Below are 20,779 nucleotides of genomic sequence, written 5' to 3' on the forward strand. Positions count from 1 at the left end.
TGCTCCAGTGTGGGCTTCCTATGGGTCACAGCCTCCTTCAGGCATCCACCTGCTCTGGTGTGGGGTCCTCCCCAGGCTGCAGGTGGATCTCTGCTCCACCATGGACCTCCATGGGCTGCAGGGGACAGCTGGCCTCACCATGGGCTGCACCACGGGCTGCAGGGGAATCTCTGCTCTGGTGCCTGGAGCAGCTTCTTCCCTCCTTTTCCGACCTTGGTGTCTGCAGAGTTGTTGCTCTCACATACTCACTCCTCACTCCCAGCTGCAGTTGTGCAACAGTTTTTCCACCCACCAACTACCAAAACCTTGCTACACAAACCCACCCAATACAACCTTCCAAGGAGTCAGATCAAAGCAAGTGGGTGTTTTGAATGTTATTTGTGCAACTGGACTAAAAGTCACTACAGCTGCAACTGAGAAGTTACAGAAGAAGAAGACAGTCACAACATATTATTAGTGCAGTCATTTATCTTCGGCATTTAACAATCCATTACATTGAACAATTTGCATAAATGACTTTTTACCACCACTGGTATCACAAACAAAATTTAACGCATACAAAACCTCAAATATTTGTACTTCAACAAAGAAAGCTGCTACAGAATGGCATCTTGTTTCACAAGGACAACTTCAGAGTAGAGGCAAGTGCGTTTCAGCCACGGCAGCATAAACAGCATGCAACACATGACATTAAACAGATGCAGTGTCCATGTTTGAAACATTAAATAAAAATTAAGATACATTAAACAATCACTTGAAACATAGGCCATGCTATAAAATGCCCTTTGCAAGTCACCTTAAATCACAAAAAACCCCAATGAATCCTCATTTTTTGAATATTTACTGGTAAAAACTAGTATGACAGTTTCCCCAGTACACTAAAGATCTATATAGTTCAATATTTATTTTTACAATAAAATGCATATAAAGTATCATGATAAAAAGTTCATAATCATGTTATAAATCATCTTCAAATGTTCATAAAACCCTCTTTTGGCTGAAGCTCAAAATATTTAGGTATTTCTAAAGATGTAGCAAATCACTAAGATTTAATTCCTCATAATTGCTTTTGAAATGCATTCTTCTCTTGATGATTTTGAATTGCACATCAAAGTTTGATATTCATCTGAGCAAGCCTGTTTTACCTAGTGGCACAATCGCTATATTCTAAGAGTTCCTTTCTCTCAGGTTTTTCAGGCTTCAAGAAGCAGTTCCCTTTAAAGTATGTATTCATCTTTATTTTGTGCAATGTTTTTATAAAAGAGCAGAAATGCACTAGAGAAATTTTTTAAAAAGGCATTTTGTAGAAAGTTTTTCTTATCACATACATGTGACTCAAGTCACGACGGACTAGAAGTCATTTCCCTTACTAAAAAGAATACACAATTCTGTAAAAATTGACTACAAAACCACAGTGCTAATAATGCCCAGTTTTTTAGACCTTTAAGATAGACATAGTAATGTACATACACAATTTGTGTCACACATTAAGCTTTTTACGGGCAATTTTTTTGTCTCTTCATAAAAATAGACTGTAATATAAAATATTAAACCAAGCTATAGAACTTGTACCACATGGAGTCTTTTTAATATATATGACACTTTAAAAGGACTATTATATGGTAATATATTAAAAGATCATTTTCAAGTAAATTTGATTCAATTTCATAGACAAGAATATGTCTATAATATGTATTCCAGCAGTATCTATTCCCAGTAATCTGAAATATGCAAAATAAAGCCTATGTAAACTTACAGAAGTTTACTCCCACATTTCTCAATTCCAAACCTATGGATTTTCTGTATGCAAGATTCCTGTTGTCTTAAATGGGAACTAAGTATTGGGACCTATTCCAAAGGAATTTGAAGATAATTTGAAGAAAAATGCAGTATTTATCAAAGACTCAGTGAAAGTGAATCTAATTACATTTGCAAGAATTACTAACAATTTGGGTTCTGGCTTTCAGACCAAAGAATACATTTTGAAAAGCTTATACCCTCATTCAACAGAATATAAAAGGGGAAGTTACTCTGTGGCCTGTAAGGTCATTCTCAAGTGTTTTGGGGAAGACAGATCAGAAAGACCCAACTTAAAAATACTTAATACCCATTAAGATCAAAGATCACTACATACACATATTAGAGATTAGATTTAAGATCTGTATGACCTCCACTGGATAAACAAAATGCTTAAACATTATATACATAATTTTATCCCCCCCCCGCCATTCCCAACATCATGTTTCTTAGGTGTTTATCATTAATTTCAATTACAGTTGAGAAGTTCTGAATGATTCCTACTTCAAGCGGTAAATGCTGCTTCTGTAACTGCTATACTCCGAACAGCTTCTAATACTGGCATTCCTTAATGTATAAACAACAGAGCCTAAGTTCAGGCTCCCATAACTGCAGGAGTACCAGAACTTGGCCTAGTATGAACCCGGGTTTGGTTACAAAAGCAGTTATGCTTGTACTTTTTTTGCTTCAAATTCTTTTCAGAAAGAATTGTTTTATTAGATATTGCTCTACAAAAATAAAGTGTAAGCATAGTACGTTTTATCTATAATTCTTTTGTCATTTCATAATTGCATTGCTATATGTAAATATATTTAAGTTGAAAAATGACATTATGTTTTAATGGTGGCAAAACAGTAAGTACTTTGCCAGCTCCTTCCTGCTGCAAATCATAATAAATGCTTGACTTGAAAACTAGTAATCCACTGGCTATTGCGAGTGACAAAATCCATTAAACAAATTTAGTCTATTAAAATACACATGTCCTTGAAATTTACTTCTTCCCAGTGAATTTCAGAAACTTTCTGCATATAACTTACAAGATCTTTCTCACGAATAGTCACTGAAGTGGGCTGTTCTTAGTGGGAAGCCAAATCACTGTCCTGGAAGGTAAAAGGGGTATAGAAATAGGTCCCATTTTTTAATTGGTAGGTGTTTCTGTTTCTGCTTTCCCCATTGGTGCCTCGGGAAAAAGTAGTTTTCTAAGTATGTTTGCATAGAATGGTCCATACACTTGTTTATTAAAGTTTACAATGCTCGCATACTGAGATCCAACAAACTCCATCTCTGTCTGAATCACAGAAAGGCCTCCCGGCACAGTGGGCATGCACTTCTGAAAACTCGGAAGAGCAAGCACACTTCTCATGAAGAACTGGATTCGTTTGTCTGAAATGGAATACAAAGCACGCTCAGAACAAATGTAAACCCAAGATGAAGCCCTACTTGCTTTGTAAGCACCCTGCACATCAGCACAGCAAAAAAAATCCAATAATGTAGGTAATATGTCTTCCCCAAGCTCGCATTGCAGTGGGAAACAATACCGAAAGCTTCTTAAAGTTTGGTCCTGCAAGGTGGACACAGCATTGACTTGTTGCAACAAGTCACGTTACCCAATATGAAGTAGACCCAAAGGAAAAAAAACACCAAACCACCACACTAGGTTAAATGCAGAACTGTTAGGAAAGAGATTGAAGAGCACTTGTTTTTCTAAATCCTCAAAAATACTAGCATCTCTAGGTTTGTTTGTACGGACACTTTCAAAATTATTTCTAGCTGTGACTAACCATGTTCTGCACCATACCAAGAACACCATAGGTGAACGTTTCCTTACTCCTACTTGACTCAGTATTTTACTGCAATAATAAAGTGCTTTTAAAAATTATTAAGCTTGCTAGGAATAAGTTTCTATACAGACACATACAATAAGACAATTATGTGTTATCTTACCAATCAAGGAACTGATGGGATTATTCTCCTCAGCAATATGACCGATTTGACCCATTAAATTACTCTGCATTTCTGCATTAAGAGTGGGAAGACCTCTTTCAGTTAGAGACCTGTTCAGTTTGCTGCAAATCTGGACACCGATAGCATTCAGAGCCTCCTTCAAATCAAAACTTCTGGAAGAAAGGAATAGAAAGGCATTGACTTTTGCAGCTTCTGTAGCACAGGCTGGAAAGTGACCTCACTTGTCTCCTTTCCCTTTTATTTTCAACCTGCTCTCTGCAATGAGAGAATTTAGAAAAGTTATATTTTGCAGATTTATGTACATCTACAGACACAGGACAAATCTCCCCGTGGAAAATAAAGACCTGATTGTGATTCAAACAAACAAAGAACAAAAACCCCAACAACAAACATTTCAAGCATGCAGCAGTGACACCAGTTCATTTTGCCCTTATGCTTAGGTGTTTTCCTAGGTCACATGCATGACATTTTATGAGAAAAAGCAGAGTGGAAAACTCTTACGAGACACTTTTTGATGACATCAGACGTGCTCATCATCAGACTCGCTTGTAGCACAAGCGGTAGCAGAAACAAGCAGCCAAATAGCTTAAACTACTTAAAACAAGTTTGAAGCAACTAGCAAGACAATTTGGTGAATGTATTACCATCATGTCTCCAGTATTAGGAGCATATGAATGAACTTTAGTACTAGGCTCCAAATCCTTTAGACTAACATGAAGATTTCATTAAAATGTAACTTTGAAAACATGTGCCTAACGTACAGTGGACTTACATTGTAAAGAGAATATAGATATAGATTATTAAAATTTGGTATCTTCCTATTATTAACAAGCAATGGCTATTACATTTGAATTGTTTTCCAAGGGTTTTCAGATCCACCCGGTATTTCCTGTTAAAAAAATATGAAGAGACACAAAAAATAAGGCCTTACTTCTTGCTCATGCCTTCAAGAAGAGGAACAGAGATCCTTTTCAGCTGGTCAGCAAAATCAGGCACATCTACAATTGCTGCACCCACCATATTGTTTGTTATGAGACAAACACAAGCTATGATTTTTAACTGATTGAGCTTTTCTCTCAACTCCTGAAGACGAACTTCATCTGTTATTAGAGTCTAGAATTGAAACAATAATACTAATTTAGGAATACAGAGGGCAAGAGCCAGGAAAAAGGACAGGTATAGGATGTAGTCATAAAGCATCAATACTTTTTAATCACAAATATGCAAAGTCAGAAGAGACAGCAGATGACATACCCATAGTATGTAGTATTGCACAAAATTGCATTATGTATGAGTACCAGAAGTAAGCCTGTGGTCGGAAGAAAGGTAATGCCTTAAGTGCAGAGTAAACTGAGGACATTGCATCTTACTCCTCATCCCTGCTGACAAATCTGTGATCAATGGTTTAGTCCATGATGTGGAATGCTCAGGGGATCCAAAAACCTTGAGCACTACAGTGTTCACAGACAAAATAGTCTTCTAGATTCAGCTGTCCTTTGAAAAAATGCCATAATCTGTAACTGATGAACAGTAATGAACAACTGTGCATGACAACCGCCAGAGCAGGTTCTGCAGGTGATACATAATCTTCTACAGGCAAAAAGCCAGTTGATCATACCAAGAATGCAAGTAATCCCACAGCAAGATGTAGCTGGAGTGACTTATTTTAGGTTAGAAAAACCTGTTTGTAGCTCTTACTCAAAACTGTTCAAAGGAAAGGTAAGAATAAGGTGGTTTCCCTTCCGTTCACTGACAGAGAGCACTAAGAGCATCCCCATGTATTTAGCAAATTCTCTGCCAAGCCACGCCACTCTAAGTATAGCTAAGGCGCTTGCTGCAGATTCTAATTTTAGCCCTGACTGATGGCCAGTTTCAAAATGGCTTTACAGAATACTGAAGAGGTCAGTAATCAGGAGCTGGAAGGAAAAACTGAACACTGATTCTTGAAGCAATAACTTATTCACCCTTTCTCAGTGCACGTATTTACTTCAGAGGGCTTCAAGTTTTTACCAATTCTGTTCTAAAGCAAGAGTGATCGCACCAATCCTGCTGCTGTTAGGAAAGTGGGATGCTATGGGCAGTTCTCTCAAAAGGTACTGACAACAGTTGGCTTTCTGTATGAAGTCCAGCATCTGAGCATGGCCAAGACTGCTCTTAGGGTGGAGCTGGTGAGCTCTGCTTGGATAGAGGCAAAACGACCTTTACCTTGTTCTTTTCTAGTTGACTTACCATCTCATATTTCAGAAACTAGAGTAGCATACACTCTCAAAATTCCAAATTTACTATTCCAAAATCTAAGAAGTACTTCGCCTGTTGTGATCAATAGCAATAGTATTATATTATACTACACCAATGTTTTCATACAGCTAGAAATCTGACACTGAAATATACTTCTTACCTCTGGAAATGTTTTGCAGTAATCCCATTGTAACAGTTTCAAGTAGCCATTGTTTAGCACCAGTGTAGGACTAATAATTGGTTTAGAACTACTATCAGCACCAGGGGATGATGAAGACTCATCAGAAACAGATGACAACTCATCTTCTATAGATTCCTTTATCCATTCTGTTGTGAGATCCAGGGCACCTAAGCATTACGAATCAGCACAGATTTACTACGTGCTTTCATCAAAACAAGCAGTAGCTTGAGGAAAAGGATTGTACACGTTAACAGCATTGAACTTCTGAAGACAAAACACAGCGGACAGCCAAGTCTCCACACACGTACATTCTCTCCGTCACTTTTCTCCACTGATCATCTTTATTGGACAACTTCATTTATTCTAGCTAGCTTGTACAAACCCAACAACAAATAGTTAAACTTCAGCCAAGATTTCTGGGGGAAAAAAGCCTCCAAGTCCAAGTTCCCAAAGCATTTCTTCCCTTTTTCAAAGAGGCCACTTAAGAGTTGGGGCTTGGGACTGGAAAGCAGAGCTGAAAGGAGAAACTGTATTAACAGCAAATGAAATGCTTTTAAAGACTTATTTCCCAGGCTGCGTATATAAACACAGTAGGCTGTATCAGTGGCTCAAAGTTCTCATTTTAGAAGTCCCTCCTCCAGATGTTAGTAAGTTTACTTTTTCTTGGAAAATACACTTTCCTGAAGACTCTTTAGTCACATTACACAAAACCTGTAAGCGTGGGTCAAGTTGACTTTGCATCACCTAAGATGTTTTCCTCAGAGCCTGCCTTTTATTTTAAAAAAAATCATCCCATCCCTTCCAACTTTCAGGCACACTAATTGGTTTTACATGCGTACTTCAGACTAGCAACAGACTTGCATACAAAAAAAGATAATGTCTCTGCTTCCAGTATGTAGAGCTTCTGCCTCCAGGCAGCAAAAGCCATTATCTGTTTTTCCAATACCAACCAATTCAGCAAATACAAATTTTTCTGAAATGACCCCAGATTACAGATAAACATACTTTATAACAAGTCAAGCAATTGCCCGTCAGTAGCTTGCTTATCAAAGAATTTTTGCATTAGATCCAAATAAGAAATGGAATTTTTCTTCCAAGTTAACTGCAATTGATAGATTTTCTAGGATATCTTTAAATAGTCCTCTTTTTCAATAAAGGTTTAGGTTAAATATAGCATGATACCTACTTGGTGTTTCTTCAAGAATTTCCTGGAATTTTGTTCTTTCGTAGTCCACCAAATTACGTCGAAGGTATGGCCTAAGGTTTTGAATTCTGTAATTAGCCATATCCACTTTCATTAGGTCCAAAACATGGAATATTTGTCTGAAAAGAGAAGTTCAAAATTTGACAATTAGAAAAGTCTATTGATTTTAACCAGCACATGCAAGTTACACCTACATTAGCACTCTAATTTCAGTTCTGGGAGAAGTTAACTCCTTCATTGGTATTTCAGTGTTAACAGGTTTGCTACCTATCTTCCAAGATACTTGAAGGATTGTTGCATTTAAGGCTTGGTGTCAGAGAAGACGACAAGTATTTAGCATCCCTAAATGCTACAACCCTGTAACAGAAAAAAGTGTTTTCAAGAACCATATCAATTGGTACATTTCAGCCTAAATGGACAGATTTTAACTTTTTAGTCACTCTAATTGCACCAAGAGAAATAATCCTTCTGCCCAGTTACTTTGATCCCTGTATATGATCCAAGTTGCAATAAAATAGTAGAACAACAACTAACATTTAATATTTAGTGTACCTAAGGAGCAGTAAACTGGTTTCTGCCCTTTTATACAAGTGTTTTACTCGAGTTCAAAACCAAGATCTTTAGTAAAGATATTTTAAATGCAAAGTCTGGCCTCCTAGAGAAGTATACAATACACAGTTCAAGAAGGAACAATAAAAATGTGCTACTTAAATTTTGTACAGATGAACAAGACTGAAAAAGCAGCCTCTGAAACACAGATTATTGCAAAAGTACTTTTACTGTTGTTCAGTGGCTTAGATATTCAGAACTGGTAGTGTTTGATCTCAGCATTCTACCTATTTCATTAAAAAGTAAGATACACATAATATTCTGGTCATAGCTCCTCCCCTTTGATGCTTCTGTATAAAAATAAGTTCTCCTACAATTTGAAAACAGGTGTTATGTAAAGAAGGCTTAAGTTGTGTCAGTTTAAGACTTTACCCCCATCTTCCACTGCCCAGCACTCTTTCCGATAAGAGGTTTTTCCTCAAAAAAACCCCAAACACCACACACCCAAAACCAACCAACCAAAGAAAACCACCACAAAAACACACCAAAAACTGAATACCAACCTCAGTAATTCTACGATATTGTCAGTTGCTTTTAACTGTTTTATATCGTTGTCTCTTATTGGAGCACACAACTTTCCCATAGTGTTGATGATATAGTTAGCTAGTCCATGAATATCAACAGCATTATGTTCTGCTTGCTGTCTTATAAGATCTGTATCTAGAACTTCACAAATTTGATTTTGAATCCTGTTTGCTCCAGGAGTCAGGAAGGAAAGAAGAATCTAAAGTAAGGGGACAAAACCAAAAACAAACAAACAAAAAAAGCAAAGCTTATCAATAAAACCCAAACCATTTAGTAAACACATTGAAGTAAGATTTTAATATTGATGTGTCAAGTGTATTTAGCTGACTGACTACAAGACACATTAAGACTGAACATTATCTAAGGTAGCAGGAAAAAAGGACCCTTAAAAGGATCACAGTACAGTTCTGAAAAAATGCTCAAAGCCAGTAAACCAGAAAGCATGTTAACGATGAGACTCTTTCAAAAACTGGGAGGCTGCCCCATAAAGCAAACATTTACTAACTTAAAATTTTGAAAGACTTAGTATTATGCCAGGATTGAAGGTGTGTATGCTCATCTGTGTGATGATCATAAACAATAAAGTCTATTTGGGCAGGTGCAGTCATGTTTATGCTCCAGTTCATGCACTAAGCTCACACAGTGTGTTGCTGCAAAGAGGCTGGTAGAAATGTGAAGCTCTGAGAGAAGAGCTGACTTGCAACTAACCATCATGCAATGAAAGCTGTGTGGACATGGCACTGTGTATGCACGGCCATATTACTGGTTAATATAAATATACTATAAATAGACAACTACTGCAGTTCTGAGTAGTTACAGTTCCATCTCAAAAGAAAGCACTTGAAGATGTTGTCTTGACTGAGTGAGCAGACCCTTCAGTGAAGTGAGACTCTCAAATCTAAGCTGACAAAACAATACTGGGGATGGTGGGAAGAGGAACGTTACCTCCTTAATTTCCTCAAAGAGCTTGATAGCATGTTCATATTCTGGAGGATCTTCATTCAGTTCTGATTCCAAATGATCCCAAAATGCCTTGTGTACAATTTGTTTCACTGTGCCTGCAAAGCTGTGGAAGAAGTCAATTAGATACAGAAAAGACTCCCAACTAGCTTTCATCCTCAGTGACAAGTGTTTTGGATTTGCCTAATCACTCGTTGGGAAACACACAAACACACACTCCACTATTATGCCCTGCAACCGTATCTTTCTTGAGCTGTGGATTGTCAGCTGCCAAAACATGGTCTAGACTGGTAAACCTTTCCTAAAACACCTGTATTTTATGAAGCGGTGCTGGCAATTCAGATGTAGGTAAAGAGGTATTACCTTTCCTTTTTCCTTGTCAAATTTGTATTCATTATCCTAACCTGGTATGTTATATACTAGGCTTCCTCAAACTGTTCTATCATATAACCAGTTATCAGTTAAGGGACTTGTGCAATTAAAACCTATTTGTTTTCTTTATGTAAATTTTCTTAAAGACCAGGGTTGCTTATAGACATGGATAACTTAAAAGTAAGAACATTTTAGTTACCTACATGAGGGAAGTTACTTCTCACTTCCTCTGTTTCTCCAGGTGTTTTTGCATCTCTTCTGAGGCTAATATTAGAACTATGTTCATGATAAGCTCTGTCTTATCACTATGGCACCAATGAGCTACTACACAACAAGTGTGTAGAAGGCCACCAGCTCCTCTTTTCCACAGGGCTTGGAACTGAACAGAACAGACTGATACTCACCTCCACCACAGTCATTCCTATTGCATTAGCCTTTTGTCTTCCATATGACATTTAAGACAGAGCAATATGCTCCAAGACATTATAACAACTCAGCTGGACTGCAACACCTGTTCCAAGCAAGACAGCTTTGACAGTGACTCCTGGAGGTGCAGGATGAAAATCTGTTGCCTTCCAAGGTGTTTTCACTCAGGGGTTTTTGTTGTTTGTTTTAATTTGCTGCTCCATTCATTTCTCCTCTCTTCCCAACCCCACTGCTGGTTTTTTTGCAAAATTCAGGCTCTTACCTGTTCTGTGGGAAGGCTTCATGTTTTATGCAAAAATTTGCATTTACAGCAATTTCATGAGCTAGAGTCAAGTCTGACAAGTTTCTTGCAGCTGCCATCAGTTCATCAAATGTAATAATCTTCGGAGGGCTTGCTGCAGGAACAAACAAGATCCATTCAAGCCAAATATCTATGATTGATAAGTGCAATTTTATAATATTAAAATTTGGAAGTTTTACTGCTTGCTAATTGGACTCTAGTACTCTAGAAGAAACACCCTAGGATTACCAGGTCTTTATATCTTCTTAAAACACTAACTCAGGAAACTCCCATCTTATCAGGGGGGTGTGTGTGTGGGTAATACCATACAAGCCTCATAACACTTTGAAAAGCAATTTCATATTTCTGCATTTTAACCAAGATATCTTTTTTCCCTTTAAAACAGAATCTCGCATTCCACAGATTTCCTACTGACTGTTCTGTAAAATCCACTGGACCAAAAGCACAGGCAGTAACAGATACGAGATGTCCGTAATTCTGAGCGTGTAATAGCTACACGTGGTTTTATTGCCTGCAGAGAAGGTTCTGAAGTTACTGACTTGAGAACCCTCAACTTATATTCCATAGCAGATGGATCATAAGTTACACTCCCTTTTTATAAAAAAAAAAATATTAGGAATATCAGAATCACTACATTGGAAAGCAGGAAGAAATTCCCCAAGTTTCTAAACCCCAAAATTCTGTCATTTAATTTAGCGTCTGTAATGAAGCCTTTGAAAACTGTTCATAAAGAGCCAGCTGCCAATTGCAGCTCCACTAACAAGTTTGTTTTAATGCAAGATTTCACTTATATAGATACCAAAAAGTATGCAGGATCTGACAATGCTTACAGACATGAACATGAAGCACATCTTAGCCAAGGCTTTATTGATTATTCCTCAAAATACCTTATTTTTGCAAATGTTTTTTTCTTCTGTTTGATCCTCATTTTTACACAAGAAAAAAAAATGTAAATTTGAGATTAATGTCAGGTAACTTCACGTAATACAGATTTAATTTTAAAGTGCATGGAGCAAACAGAAGAAACCCATCCTTTGGACAAAGCCAGGTCTGACTGAGTGGCAGACTGCTACCAACATAAAGACTAGCTCAAGATCAGGACGTCCACGGTGGCACACTTTTCTTACACTTTCCAATGGGAAGGTGTGCACAGGGAGACCCCCACGGATACGGCTGCTGGTGGTGTTCCATACACAAGGAGACGCGCTGCTTCTCAGAGAGAAAGCCATGCCTTTCTCTTAATACTCTTAAACAGAGATTCAGAATCCCGAGTTCTACCCATGACAGCAAAGAGAAATGAGATAAGTTAGCCTTGTCTGTCTATGCACAATGCAGGTAAGGTTGAAATAGGCTTACACGCTGGGGAGCTGGGTTTGCTTGAAGAGTCACTGTTAAAGCTCTGTCTTGAATACTCAGAGTCGCTGGAAGAAGCTGTGCTTTCAGAGAGGCGTGAAGAATCTGAATCACTGTTCTGGTCATCATTGAGAGGCATTCTGATATACTTTAGCTGCTACAGTAAACAAGACCTGGAAAGACAAATATACCATGAAACCAGCACTTACTATTTTTATTTGTTTGTTTCTCAAAAGTCAGATACCAATCATTATATTGTGAATGAAGCTGCCTTTCTTCAAAAGGTGTTACAGAAAGGATCTGGCTTCACATGCAGAATCATAAAGTTACTAACAAACTATGCCTGTTCTGCAAGAAAGTTTTTTTTTTTCCTTCTGCTGTTTCATACCTTAATGGTTATGCTAGAGGCAGTCTAAAAAAATTGAAAGACTACCCACAGTAAGCCCTGAAGTTGCTTGTCAGAATTTTGGAAGCACTCAGCATCCATAAAGGCACCTCATGGTGTTACCATCCCCCACATGACTTCATCAAGTGCTGTTTAGCAATTAGCTTCCTTCCACAAACGGACTGCACTGAGTGTAACAACTCTGAAGCAAACACAGAAGTTGCTGGGGGAGAGTAGGTAAATAATTCAAAATACTACATTTCCTGACAAGGTGTAGCTAGAAGCCTGGCCTGTTGCTTTAGGTGGGTCTTTGCTCAGAATCAGATCAACAATGGCATAGACCCCAAAAACACTCCTCCTAGAGGTGAGGGTGGATGGGTTTTCTGTTTTAAGTCAAACAGTAACTCTGAGCCTCTAACATTATATTCAGCATACATGACATTTAACACTGAGAAGTGTCATGCTTCTTAGTGCTTCTGTCTACATAAAGAAACTGCCTCCCAGGCAGATAATGTGCAACTGCAGAGAATTTGGACAGCTGCACAGTGCGATAGAGATGATTAATAGTTGTATGACGGGAAGTGAAAAATGTGTTCATAACCATATTAAAATGAGAAACTGGAAGTCAGCCACAATTACTACCAAAGGAATTTGGCCCAGATACCAAAAGTAGCTGTCCATCACTGACTAGGGCCACGAAGCATTCTGTAGTAGACTTCATGAAGAGACACAGCCAACAATGCCTTCCATCAGCAAATTTAAGTAACATGACCTCATTTATAATTAAATTGCTAAAACTTTAGCAAGGCAAAGAATACTGCACTTCGCAACAGCTGAACTTGGGAAGAGACACTTTTGGCAGCAAAAGGGTAATCTTTGTGTGCATTTATGTGAATAAACAATGTTGTTGGGGCAAGAGGTAGACAAAAAGGAGTAAGAATGAAGATTTCTTTAATGCTGGCACCTAGTTAAAAAGCTTAGAGTGTTCCATTTTTTGGGTACCAGCTTGTCCTGAATAGACCTTCATAACTCCATGAGGTACTTAACTGATGAGTACTCCCCTGTTAATTGAGGTGATTAACATTTGTTAAGTGCATGTTTACCACTCCTCCTCTCCCAAGAGGAAAGAGGATGCATTTGAGCACCTTATATAGTGTTTTGTGCTTTTTATTTTTTGGTGAAAAGAATTAATCACATCAGCAAGAACACAGCACCGTTTATTACCTTACTGGAGAAGTCAGTAAGAATGGACTTTTGATCAGGATATAGAGGTCATGGGTTCAAGACTTACGGTGTTAGTTGTGATCCTTAACATCTTTTATTAGAACAGCAATTTTACCATTTCTAACATGCAACTGAAAACAAGCAGATATTTAAAATAGTACTGAGGAAACAGGACAGTTGCAAGAGAACCTAGAAAACCAAAAGGCTGAGATATTTTTGACTTGGAAATCATATTTGTCTAAGTTACAATTAGAAATGAGTCATTAATGTTACACAAGAGACTAAAGCTATTTCTTCAGTTGAGATGTGTTACAAGTCTCAAAGTTAGCACTGACTAGAAACTAGTTGTGGTGAGCAAACCACCTGTAGAATGCACTCCAGGTTCTTGATGTGGAACCGCTCACTTAAACACAGTAACCCTACAGAGCCTGCAAAGCTTATATTACTCTCCCACATTGTTTCTGGATCAGCATCAGCACACTATTTCCAGGCTTTAATCGTGTATAAAACTCATTTATATACAAGTAACTAACCTCCGAAAGGTTAATGTTCCACGTGGTCCATCGAAAGATTTGATTAGCGTTGTTAGTAGCGTACTGGCCCAAAAGGTCTCGTAAGTCACTCGCCTAGTAAGAGCACTTCAAGATGTGCCTACCGCTTCAGTCTAGGTGTTAAGAACACAGACAAAATTAAATGACCATTGAAAAACCAAAATTCCTCTTAACTGTCAGTACAATAATTCTAATAATATTCAAATTTGTAAATATTCAGATTTGCAAGGTACTCCTGACAGCAAGTACTAAACCAGCCATGGAAGCAATTCAGCATTGCTATTTTCTAACACAGTCTTGATTCCCAAGGCCAAATCATCAAGGTAGCAATTAAAACTTATATACATTAAGCCTATATACCGGCCCCAGCAAAGGATCTTTCAGCAACAAATGCTTGCATTTCAAACACACTCACAACATATTAATGTACTGAGACCATACCTGTTCCTACAATACATGCACACATACAGATAGAGTTGCCAGTAGAGTGCTTCAGAAGACTTAGTTGAAATAATAAGTTTCAACAATGCACAGGGAGATGACGCACTGAAAAAACACTGCAACCTTTGCCACAGTAAATATATTTCCTAGTAGGATGCCTCAAACTGAATGGTGAGGAAGAATGGGTGTATTCTGCAGATTCAGAACATTATTGCTAAACTCTGACTTTAAAAGATAAACAAGGCAGCAAGCACATCAAAGTAAACATACATGAATACACAAGCAGAATCCAGATACGCCATCTAGAGTTTTTAAATATGCTGCCTGACAGCTAAAAAGGTTAGAGAAAAGTACATTCATTGAGCATATCAAAGGGAAGTACAAACCAAAAAAAAGGCTTTTCTAATTAGTTACAACAATACACCACTGAGTTACTTAGTCCATCCTTTATAGCATACACTGGAAAAGCTGCTTTTCCTTATGCTGTCGTAGACAGCAAGAGCTTCTCATAAATTACTAACAGCCGAGTTCACATGCAATTTTAAGTTTAGATTAATATAATTTCCAAGTAAAAATATTTCAGGAAGCCCTTTAGCCTCCCAAGATATCTTTGTAACTCAACATCTCGAGGATACAACACCATCTTATTTTTGATTTGTTAATTAGGTACTACATATTAGGCTGTTGTTTTAATACACAGCTTAATATCCTACCTATTCTATTAAAGGGTCAGCCTGTAGTTACAACCTGCTTTACTCTTCCTGCATTAATAACAACTGACATTTACTTTTACATTAGGTTGAATACCTTCACAGTGGGCTTTATTACATCGTTTGCTTTCTTTTGATCAGCACTATTTTGCAGTTTTTATAAGGATAAACTCTAAGTGGGAGACAAAGCTAAAAATATCTTCTACATTTACAAAACCCAAGTTTCCAGTTAATTTAAAAAGGGTGAACTAAATTATGGTGGTATCTGGTGTTATTTATACATTTTGGATTATTCTTTCTAGTAAAGACACAATGAATACAACACTGTAGATGCCTAAGGGCATCTTGCTTTTATATGGTCACCACACCACCCAACTCAACCTTCCACTTAGAACTGATGAAGATCACAAGATCAGATTGGTTTCAGAGAACACAAACACACTTTTTATTCCCGAAAGCTTCCTTTAGAAATTATTTTATAAGGCACTTTGGGAAAAATCAAAACACAGCTTGGAAGTTTTGGGTTTTTTTTTTTTCCTCCCTTCAGATACCATCTCCAATGAAGGGTTTTCCACAGCCTTGCTTTGTTCAAATAAGACCCTCCACGCACACACGCTTTCTAAGTGCTCTGTCCAGTTTTACCACTATAAACGTCTCAACTTTGTTTATTCCACCGGGCTTACGTCTTTGCTATCTCGAAGCTGGCACCAACTGAATCCCTTTGGGCTCGAGTTTCCTTTCCACCGGCTCCCCCCTTTGCCAGCACTCGCGGCGCAGGAGCAGCAAAGAGCCTTTGTTAAGAGCTGCGGAATTCCCTCATGCCCCGCTTTTGACAGCTCACAGCCGACGTTCATCTCCTTCAGCTCTCTAGTTCCGCAGCTCTTCCCTTTAGACAGCGGCTGAGGGCTTAAAAACACTCGAGTAAGACGGAGACGAGCCCGTCCCCCCGCCCTGTGTGCGGGACGGCCGCGGGAGCTCCCCTCACCCCAGACGTTTAGGCAACGCGCCCCGCCGGGTCCGTGACAAGGGGTCACGCCGCCCTGAGTGGGGCCCGGGACTCGCGTTCCGTGCCCTGCCCGCCGGCTCCCCCCACGCGGGGAGCGGCACGGTCGGAGGCGGCTCCTCCTCTTCCTCCATCTGTTTCGCTGCCCGTCTCCTCCCCCGGCCCCATGTTTTTAACAACACGGGCAGGAGCTTGGCACTCGCCGACCAAAACAAAACAGCGTTTCCAAGGACAGAGCCGGCGGGGAGGAAGGGAGGAGGAGAAGAGGAGCAAGGGGGAGCCCTGTCTCTGCCAGCCCCGGGGAAGACGAACCCGGCTGCCCGCCTCCAAGCGTCCCGGCCCCGCATGCCCCGGGGTGCCCTTGTTCTGCGGGGCTGCAGGGGGGAACCCCCGCGGCTGTGCCCGTCGGCCAGCGGGCATTAAGGGACGGGGGCAGCCCCGGAGACACGGGGCAAAGGACGCGCTACAGACCCAGAGCAGGAGCTGCGAAACCCGCCTGCTGCAGCGGGAGCCCCGCCGGGGCAGCAGAGCGGAGCGCCAGCCCCACTGCACGGGAGGGCAGCGCTCCCGGGCCAGCTCCGACCCGGACTCACCCCGCAGCTCGACGCCCGTACATGCCCGGACACCCAAGCGTGTGCCGTGCCGGACGGTGCCGCCGTCGGACGGAGCAGCCCGGCTGCAGCCCTGCCCCGACTCGCCCCGCTCACTCACCGCGGCCCGGCAGCAGCAGCACCAGCTCGCCGTCCCGCGCGGCGCTCGCCGGGGCTTTAAACTGCCCCCTCCCGGATTTATACACCCAGCCCGGACTATCAGTGGCTCCCTTGGGCGCGTCCATCTCTGCCGGTGACGGGGGAGGATGTAACCTTTTTATGCCTGTCGGCAGCGAGTCAGCCCGAGGGGCTCGGGTCAACTCACGCCTATCCCCGCAGAAACGGCCCGTGTCTCCTCATTCTTCCCGGATCCGAGCACTAACCGGGGAGAAATACGAGGCGACGAGGGTAGACGCTTCCATGGCCTCCCCCCGCAGCTGAATGGGCCTTCCCAGGGGGGAAGGTCGGGGGAAGGGCTGGGTGGTGTTTACGGAAGAGCCGCGTCGATCCGGAGTGACCCCGCCCCTTCCCCAGCGTGGGGCGGGGCCTCGGCGTTAGCCCCGCCCCGGAGCCGCCTCAGGGGATGGGGCGACACGGCGGCGCCTCAGGGCGTGTTCGCTGGTGTCTTCGTTGCGCTGTCAAGGAAGCTTAAAATAGGCCCCCACCAGCCTTCCTGCCCTGTTTCTCTGAGCCTCTCGCCGCGGGATGGGGTGAGGCGCCCGGTCCTCCCACCATCTTGGTCCCCGCAGCCCCCAAACACCACCTCAGCCTCAGGGGAGCCACTCGGGACCGTGCCGGGTTTAGTCACCTACCTGGCTCACGGCTGCGGTGCGAGGAGGCCTGCTGAGCGCCCGCTGAGGAATGCGGCCTGGAGCGGCACAGCGCTGTTATTACAAATGCTTTGGCCATTGCTGTATCGACCTCGTCCTGTGAGCAGCTTCGTGCACCCGCTGGGCCAGCAGTACCTGTCGGGGTCGTCACCTCTTCCTGTCACAGGAGCTGCGTGCCACCGGTGCCTCACCCGGCAGGACGCACAGAGGGCGAAACACCGGCAGCTGTCTGAGGCAGGCGCTAACTTAATCAAGTCTTGCTCATCGTGAAGGCACAGGGCTCCCCTTCCTGCAAATAATTACGCCACCTTACGTGTCAGGAGCCATATAGGATAGATGCTGCATCATTCGCATGGACCAAAGCCCGCTGTGGGTCCTATTAATACTGCCCCTACTATAAAAGCAAGGGCTGGGAGCTGGGAATGGCTGCGCAAGTGCCCAGCATCCTGCTGGAGCAGCAGCGCTCGCTCCCCGTGGCGCAGAGCACCTGTCGGGCCTGCCGCTCTGAGCCTGGCCTTCAGAGGCATTAAATGGGATTAAGTCCAGCAGCCTAATCCGATAGCTTCCATAAAGAAGACAATGTTTTAAATAACTGTGTTTGCGCTACTTTGCCCCAGTTTGTGCATGTGACATGGCAACGACAATCTGAGGGAAGCTCAAAGAGCTTTGGAGAATACTGTCTGTGATGGCATACAGATGAACTGCCTTGTACAGGACTGTTTTCACTCCCAAGGACGTTATCGATTATTATTTTTTACACCAATTTTGTCTTAAATGCCATCTGAAAGATGGGGGAAACCTGAGTTCTGGTCTTTGCTCTGATGGTTGCTGATGCCTTTTATTAATTAACCAGCTGTATTGTCTAGAACTGCACAAAGAGTACTTGGACCATCAACTGCAGAAGCCTGTGGTGCTCAGTGGCTTCGCTTGCACAGGGAGGGGAAGGGATGCCCCAGCCTCACCAAGTCAACTGGCTTCTAAATATTTATATGAAAGATCAACTTTAAAGGAAAAAGTATCTCTGGGGTATCACCCTATGTCACAGAGTAAGAAATGGAATTGCAGAAAGGGATGGCTTTTAAACATTTCTTTTTCAGCTGTAGTAGTGCCCTTCTCTCACAGCACACCAGCTGGTTTGGAGCCCATACTTAAGTGCCTAACTTTATCTATCTATCTATCTATCTATCTGAGAAGTGCATCTGCATATATAGCTGAGGCACCAAAGACATGCTTCAAGATTCCAGTCCAAAGGCCAAGAGTAAGTTAGACACTACAGTACTCAGCACCTGAACTCCTTTTTGGTTTCTGTTCCTTCCTGATCCAGAGGCACTGAAGCTATAGGCCATTATATGGATCTTAAAGTAGATTTTCTCCACAGAGAAACATCACTAATTTCTCACTGCCTGTGTCTTCTGCAATGTCAGCCAGGAGAGTAATTCTTCAGCCTTTAAATTTGTTCTGCTCAATTGAGAAGATCAATATCCATGTGTCTTATGTAGGACATGCAAGTATGTGCTGGTTTTGGCTGGGACAGAGTTAATTTTCTTCATAGTAGCTAGAACAGGGCTATGCTTTATATTTATGCTGGAAAAAGTGTTGATAATACAGGGGTGTTTTTTGTTATTGCTGAGGAGTGCTTACACAGTCAAGGCCTTTTCTGCTTTTGACCCTCTGCCAGTGAGTAGGCTGGAGGTACACAGAAAGTTGGGAGGGGACACAGCTGGGACAGCTGACCCCAACTGACCACAGGGATATTCATGTGACATCATGCTCAGCGAGAACACTAGGGGAGAAATTGGGGTAGGGAAAGGAGCAGCACAGCTTGGGGACTGGCTGGGCATTGGTCAGTTTGTGGTGAGCAAATGTTTTAATTTGTGTCACTTGTCTGCCTTGGGTTTATTCCTCTCTGTTATTTTCCTTTTCATTACAATTTATTATTATTTTATTTTCTTTCAATTATTAAGCTGTTTTTATGTCAGCCCATGAGTTTTCTCACTTTTACCCTTCTGACTCTCCCTGTCTTCCTGCTGTGGGGAGTGAGTGAGCAGCTGTGTGGTGCTTAGTTGCTGGCTGGGGTCAAACCACAAGGTACAAATTTGGAATTTCAAATAATGTCTCAAGTTCACCTCAATTCTTGGCCTTTCACTACAGAAGTGCTGTTAATTGAAATGAAGGACAAGTTTGTTCTCAGCCTTTGCAGCAAGTTAGTTCATAATATTTGCTTACTGTTATCAGTAAAACTGGCAAAGACAATAAAGCCTCCAATTAATGCATTGCTTTACCCAGCAGACAGCAACACAGCTACTGAGTGGGTAAGATGTGCAGCTGCATTTGGCCCCGCAGGTCAGAAGTGTGCCAGTATGTGGCTAATTGACAGAATGGGAGGAGAGAGAAAGGGCAAGGCATGTTATTGTTTACACTGGGGCCCAGGGCAACCAAATCGAGAATATAACTTGAAGTCACAAGATATTTTGCCTTAATCCTAATAACTGAGCCAGGCAGACTGGCTTTAGCACTAACAGATGGGTTGACTGAGACCATCAGGCCCAGATTTGATAATAGGCTCAAAGGTGAGACAAAAAGTCTAGAAAGCAGGTGTAAGGATGCTTTCTCAGCTTGCTCTTCTGTGGAGTTTCTTGTATTCCAGGGAGGAATTCCCTTGTCAGAGGGAAACAGGTTTGCTGCTTCTCCCCACCAAAGTATTCAGCTTCAAATCCACACAGGCAAACCAGAATATTGACACTTCAGAGAGAAAATGGTACATCAGCAAACGCCCCAACTGCACCAGTCGGCAGTGTCTAGCTACTTTACCACCTCAGCAAATCCCTAATGCACTCTCCCCTCAGCACTAGCGGTCTGTCTTTCTTACAGAAGAAAAAAAAAAAAGAGTTTGACCCACATTGTCAAATACAACGAGAAGCTGTTTGTAGAGTGCTACTCTTGGTCAGAAATTGTTTTGGTTTCTTGGTGAGAAAAAGCCTTAGCTATGTACCTCACCAACATTTTCCTTGTCACTGCCAAGCTGGAGAAGGAGAAATGGTACGAGGGTTACCTACACTGCCTTACTGCCTGGGACAGATTTACATCCCTTGATGTTTAACACTAATGATCCTC

At 41.5% G+C, this 20,779-nt stretch overlaps 1 protein-coding gene across 3 annotated transcripts; it reads right to left on the reverse strand.

Annotated features, from left to right (window-relative positions):
• Nucleotides 1-450: 450 nt before the first annotated feature.
• Nucleotides 451-17,196, reverse strand: TCP11L2 (t-complex 11 like 2). 3 transcript variants are annotated; one of them, XM_065654773.1, is made up of 11 exons: nt 16,957-17,196; nt 14,074-14,204; nt 11,935-12,104; nt 10,540-10,672; nt 9,465-9,585; nt 8,498-8,718; nt 7,368-7,504; nt 6,161-6,348; nt 4,694-4,875; nt 3,742-3,914; nt 451-3,180 (listed from the first exon to the last, which is right to left on the reverse strand). In XM_065654773.1, exons 3-11 carry the CDS (start codon nt 12,068-12,070, stop codon nt 2,936-2,938), a joined length of 1,536 nt encoding a protein of 511 aa, XP_065510845.1. In that variant the 5' UTR covers nt 12,071-12,104; nt 14,074-14,204; nt 16,957-17,196; the 3' UTR covers nt 451-2,935. The 3 variants fall into 3 exon arrangements, with proteins under 3 accessions (XP_065510845.1, XP_065510854.1, XP_065510863.1); XM_065654782.1 differs by lacking the exon at nt 16,957-17,196 and adding an exon at nt 15,926-16,075; XM_065654791.1 differs by lacking the exon at nt 14,074-14,204.
• Between the last annotated feature and the right edge of the window lie 3,583 nt (nt 17,197-20,779).

This window comes from Caloenas nicobarica, chromosome 1 (assembly GCF_036013445.1).
Source record: "Caloenas nicobarica isolate bCalNic1 chromosome 1, bCalNic1.hap1, whole genome shotgun sequence".
Classification (NCBI taxonomy): Eukaryota; Metazoa; Chordata; class Aves; order Columbiformes; family Columbidae; genus Caloenas; species Caloenas nicobarica.